The sequence below is a fragment of the Dipodomys ordii genome, unplaced genomic scaffold, assembly GCF_000151885.1.
Source record: "Dipodomys ordii isolate 6190 unplaced genomic scaffold, Dord_2.0 Scaffold96, whole genome shotgun sequence".
NCBI lineage: Eukaryota > Metazoa > Chordata > Mammalia > Rodentia > Heteromyidae > Dipodomys > Dipodomys ordii.
Window position 1 is genome coordinate 7,718,360 of NW_012267312.1, and position 5,351 is coordinate 7,723,710.

Below are 5,351 nucleotides of genomic sequence, written 5' to 3' on the forward strand. Positions count from 1 at the left end.
AAAAAAAAAAAGAGTCTCAGGGACTTTGAACTTCAATCCTCAGATCTCAGCCTTCTGAGTAGCTAGGATTATAGGTGTGAGCAACCTATGCCCATGAGATTCTTATCTCCAATAAACTACTCAAAAAAGCTGGAAGTAGCACTGTGGCTCAAGTGATAGAGTGCTTGCCTTGAGCAAAATATGCTCAGGGACAGCACCCAGGCCCAGAGTTCAAGCCCCAGGACTGGCATGGTTTATTATGAGAATTTTCAAAATTCACTCACCTGTGCAGTAAATTCACTAAATACTTAGTTAAGGCCTGAGTATGTGCCAGGCACTGTTTCAAGCCATGGGGAAAGCAGCAAACAAATCAAATTCCCTGTCCTTATGGAGCTAATATCAGGTAAGTGTTACAGAGAAAAACAAAGCACTAAGAAGAAGCATAAAGGGGCAGAGTGCTATTATACAGGTGGTTAGGGAAAGTCTTTCTGCTAAGTTTTATATGTACTAAGACCTAAAAGAAGTGAGATTTCTGGGGTAAGAGCAAAGGCTCCAATTTGGGAGTGTATGGGGAAATATTAAGATGGCTAGTTTAGCTGGAACAAAACAAGCAAGAAACAAGCATTAATTAGGACATAAATTAAAGAGTCAATGGTGAGAAGACAGCCCATATAAGCCCTTGAAAGTAAAAGTGCCCACATCCTGGTTTGCACAAAATAGTACTGTTTTATCCTTGTTGTTCTGACATTTTTTTTTTTGGGGGGGGAGGGTCCGGTCGTGGGGCCTGAACTCTTGGCCTGGGCGCTGTCCCTCAGCTCTTCAGCTCAAGGCTAGCGCTCTACCACTTGAGCCACAGTGCCACTTCTGGCTTTTTTCTTTTTGCATATGTGGTGCTGAGGAACCGAGCCCAGGGCCTCATGCATGCAAGGCAAGTGCTCTACCACTGGGCCACCTTCCCAACCCATGGTTGAGGATGGATGCACCCACCCAGGTATGTGCTAGACAATTGCTTTACTACTGAGCTTCATCCCCAGTTCACTGGTCATTATTATTAATAGCAAGAGTCCTGGGTTGGATGATAAATTTTATGGTCATTCTATATATAGGTGATTATAAAGACTAAATGCCAGACATCAGTGGCTCAAGCCTGTAATTCTAAGCTACTGAGGTCTGAGGATCAAGATTCGAAGCCAACTCCAGCAGGAAAGCCTAGGAATCTCTTATCTCCAATTAAGCACCAAAAAGTTGGAATTGGAGCTGTTGCTCAAGTGGTAAGCACTGAGAAAAAAAAAAAGCTCAGGGACAGGGCCCCAGCCCTCAGTTCAAGCTCCAGGACTGGCACTAAAATAAAGACTTTAAGTAAGATAGAGAATGACTGAAAGGTTCTGAGCAAAGAAGTTTTAAAAGGCTCACCCTGGTTCTTTCATGGACAAGAAAGCGTAGTAGAGCAACAAGCAAGGTCAGTAAAAATACAGATGAGCAGAATATTCCGAAACACAGGTTAAGGACAAAGTGGCTTGGACCAACACTTGATAGAAATGTTGAGAAGTGGTAATAATCTAAAGTCAGATATGACAGGACTAAAACTAATCGTGGTAATAATCTAAAGTCAGATATGACAGGACTTGTGGTAAGAATCTAAAGTCAGATATGACAGGACTTGCTGAAGTACACTGGTTGTAGAATTTGAAGAAAGAGGAGCCAGGAATTACTCTAAAATTTTTGGCCTGAACAACAAGAAGAATGAAGATAGTTAGTATTCAGTGATAGAAAAGGGGCTTTGTTGTTTTTGGTTTTGGTTTTTTTTTGGTGGGGGGAGGGAGATAGAAGGAGTCAAACAGAATTAGGAGTTTGGACTGGACTTGATATTATTGAAATATCCATTTAATGTTTGCTGTCTTTTGAGACAAGATCTTACTATGTAGCTCCAGCTGGGCTTGAACTTGCTATGTAGGCCATGCTGGCATCATGATCTTCCTGCCTCAATTGAGTGCTAAGATTGTGTCACCATACCAGGTTACCCTTTTACTGAAATTGGAGAATATATTTATGAATTTTCATCTTACAAGGGTGTGAGACTCTAACTATATACTTATTCTACAGCAATAAAAGATAAACCAAGCCCTTAAAATAGTAAAACACAATTCAAGAATTTCTACAATCCTATATGGAAAAACAAATCCAGGAACTATATATTAGGCCAGGACCTTCCCCTACGTGAAACTTCCTCAAGAATGCTTTTTTAAAAAATAAAATCTTCCAATAAGCAGTGCAAATATATTAGTAAAATAATATCTAACCATGAAACCTATTTTAAACACCTTTAACTATCTCTATCCTTTTCAACGAAGTCACAGGACAACAAAACTAAGTGGCAAGGTTTTACAAATGGAACCTACTGTAATTCTTTTAGTCATGTGCAAGCACGTATTTTAAGTCTCTAGGAACAAATTACCACGCAGTATTTCAGCTTACTATGTGAATACTGATGTTCTTCATTTGAAAGCTATGACCTGAAATCTTACAACAAAGAAAAACTAACCTAGACAAAAACTAATCGTGACTTTTTGTAAACCTGGGGTAAAAGATTGAAAACAGAGCTCCAAAATTTTCGTGTACCTATCCTTCGGGCAGCCAGTCATTAGTGTATTCTAAGTCTACTCCGTAGGGATTAACACCCTAATGGTGCCCTGAGGCATTTCTAGATAACTATGTGCTTGAAATAACAACAGCAGAGTAGATACAAAAATATTTTACTTTCACTAAATCCGTGAGAACTTCACTTTCAAACGTTGCAGAAAAAAAATATATATACTTGGCATTTAAACTGTTGGATTATTTTAAACAATCTCCTGCGTTCGAATCATAAGAAACCATTAGAACCTATCTTTAAACTGTATCGTCAAGAGACTGTTAAAATTTCCCGTCTTTGGGATTTTTCCCCCGCAGTTCCATATTATGTATTCCCAAATTCCGAGCTCTATTCTTGAACTCAGCCAAGAGTCAATAGAGTTGTGTGGGAACTCGGGACAAAAATCCGAAAGACAATCTTCAATGAAAGTGTATTAAGAAGCAAATTAGCGGGTCTGTCAGATAGACCCATCCTCAATACAAAGCTTCCCTTCCATGTCCCCTGAACCCCACCTCAAATGCTAGGCTTAGCAGCGGAGCGGAGAAAACGACGGGCGAGGGAGGAGCAAGCACCCGTCTTACCCGGTTGGGCGGGAAGGTGGGGGAGGCTGGGGACCAGGCATGGGTTCGCGGCACTTACAAGTCTGTCAACACCATGAGCTCCGAGTAGGCCCGGTGCAGCAGAAATTCGATCAGAGTGCTCAGTCGGTAGCCAGGGCTAGCCGCAGCCGCAGCTGCCGCCGCCACAGCAGCTCCTGGAGGAGGTGGTGCTGGGGCAGAAGCGGGGCCGCCACTGCCACCGCCGCCGCCTCCAGGCGGGACCAGCTGGTGGTTCTCCAGTTGCACAGGGGCCATGGCAGGGCAGGGCCAGGCTTGGCGCAACGACCCACGATGCGGCCCTGGAGCCTCTGAGGTACTCGGTCACCGCGCCGGAGCGGGCGCGGGCAACGGTGGCCTCTGCCTACCGCCGAGCCACCGGCGAACAGGAAACAGTACTCGGACCGTGGAGGCCCGCCCCCATGTAGTGAGAAGCCCGCCGGCCCTAGGGACGCGAGCGGGAGGAGTGAGGGGGATGGGGGAGGGGATGAGGGGCGGGGGAAAGGCAAAGAGGGCGGGGTGGCAGGGCGGCCACTGCAGACAATCTGCAACTCCGGAGTCTGCTCAGTAACAATTTCACCAGGCAGCTGCAGCATCCATGTTGACGGCTCAAAACGGAAGTTGTCAGGAAAGAACGGAAGAGGAACGTGCGAGCAGCCTGCCGAAAGTAACCGGCAATGGCTACCCCCGCAGCCCTGCGTCGAAGCCTTTACAAGGAAGGCGGGCGCGTGGGAGTAGGGCGGAGCTGGAACGTGGGCGGGAAAACGGAAAAGGGGAGCCAGCAGAGCCGGAAGCGGGGGTGACGGCAGAATAGGCCGCGTCTTGACGGACGTTAGCATTTGCCTGGCGCCTTAGGCTCGCCCCCCCTCCCTCTAACCTCTAACGTCTTAAAGACCACCAATATCCTGTGGAGAGACCGTCTTCGCTTCCTAAGTGAGTCCCTTAGACGGCTGAAGAGGCTCTCCCTAGAAGTTCGTGAGTTGTGTTTCTTGTAGCGTGAAGAAATTGCACCGGCCTCGCGCTCGTACTGGCCACGCCCCGGTCACGCCCCTTGGCCCGCCCACCGGCGTTCGTGGCGTGCTGCGTCTCGAATGTGGCCTTGCCCTTTCTTTTTCTTTTCTTTTTTTTTTTTTTTTTTTGCAGCTGTGGGAAAATGTTTGAGCTTATAAGACTGGGGATGGGGACGGCGCCGCTTAGCAAAATAATCTAATTTTCACAGAGTAGAACCTACGCTGAGCTCGTTAATGTCACTCAAATCCTATCTGGCCAGCCCTTAAATCCTCTGCCACGAGCTCTAGGGTTTTGTCCCTGCCCTACCTTTGAAAGCCAGGACTTTCAGTTCAGCTATTGCCACTCCCTTCCCACTCCCTCCCTCCTTCCCTTGCTTCAAAATTCACGCTTAGTATTTTGCGGCTGTTTTTCAGCCTTGGCTGCGCTTTGGAATCGCCTAGTGGCTTTTTTTTTTTTTTAACAAAAAATACTTCAGCCTGATGGGTACCATCCCCTGAACATCCTGATGTAATCATTGGTCTGGTGTGAGGTCTGGGCTTGGGGATTTTTGAAAGTTTCCCAAGTGGTTCTAACGTGCAACTCACGTAAAAATTTACTGTTAAGTGCAATCGCGACCCTTTCCCTTTTTTAGCATCAACGATTTGTACAAAGGATTTCGCTTTGACATATCTACATTTTGCATATTGATCACTCTCCTCGGTCTGCCACTGGGCCTTTATTCTCTCCCACCTCTTCTCAAACCAACCCAAACAAGCTTCATTGTTACAATTTTAATCATCTCTTTGAAGTCTCATCTAAAGTGGAAGATCTATTCTATTTTACCCTTAATGTTGCAAAATACTACTCTGGTTCAGTTAGAGCTAAGGTTAGGAATGTCCTGCCAACGAAATCTTTTGATACGTGACAGACAGACAGATATGGCTGTTTCTCCTGGGCTGCCTTCAGCCATCTGGCTGTATTGGTAATTTTTTATAGGCAGGAAATAATGTTATAAATATCCAAATGTTCGTTAACAGAAAAAGAAACTTCCCCCAGCCAGGCGCCAGTGGCTCACGCCTGTAATCCTAGCTACTCAGGAGCCTCACGTCTGAGGACAGCAGTTCAATGCCAGCCCGGGCAGGAAAGTCCCCTTG

The 5,351-nt window shown here is 45.8% G+C and overlaps 1 protein-coding gene across 1 annotated transcript in view; it reads right to left on the reverse strand.

Moving 5' to 3' along the window:
- Nucleotides 1-3,548, reverse strand: part of Med14 (mediator complex subunit 14) — a 108,044-nt gene extending 104,496 nt beyond the window's left edge. Inside the window, 1 exon segment of the mRNA XM_013026762.1 lies at nucleotides 3,251-3,548. Coding sequence (XP_012882216.1) covers nucleotides 3,251-3,465 — 215 coding nt within the window. The 5' untranslated portion in view covers nucleotides 3,466-3,548.
- Nucleotides 3,549-5,351: the final 1,803 nt, after the last annotated feature.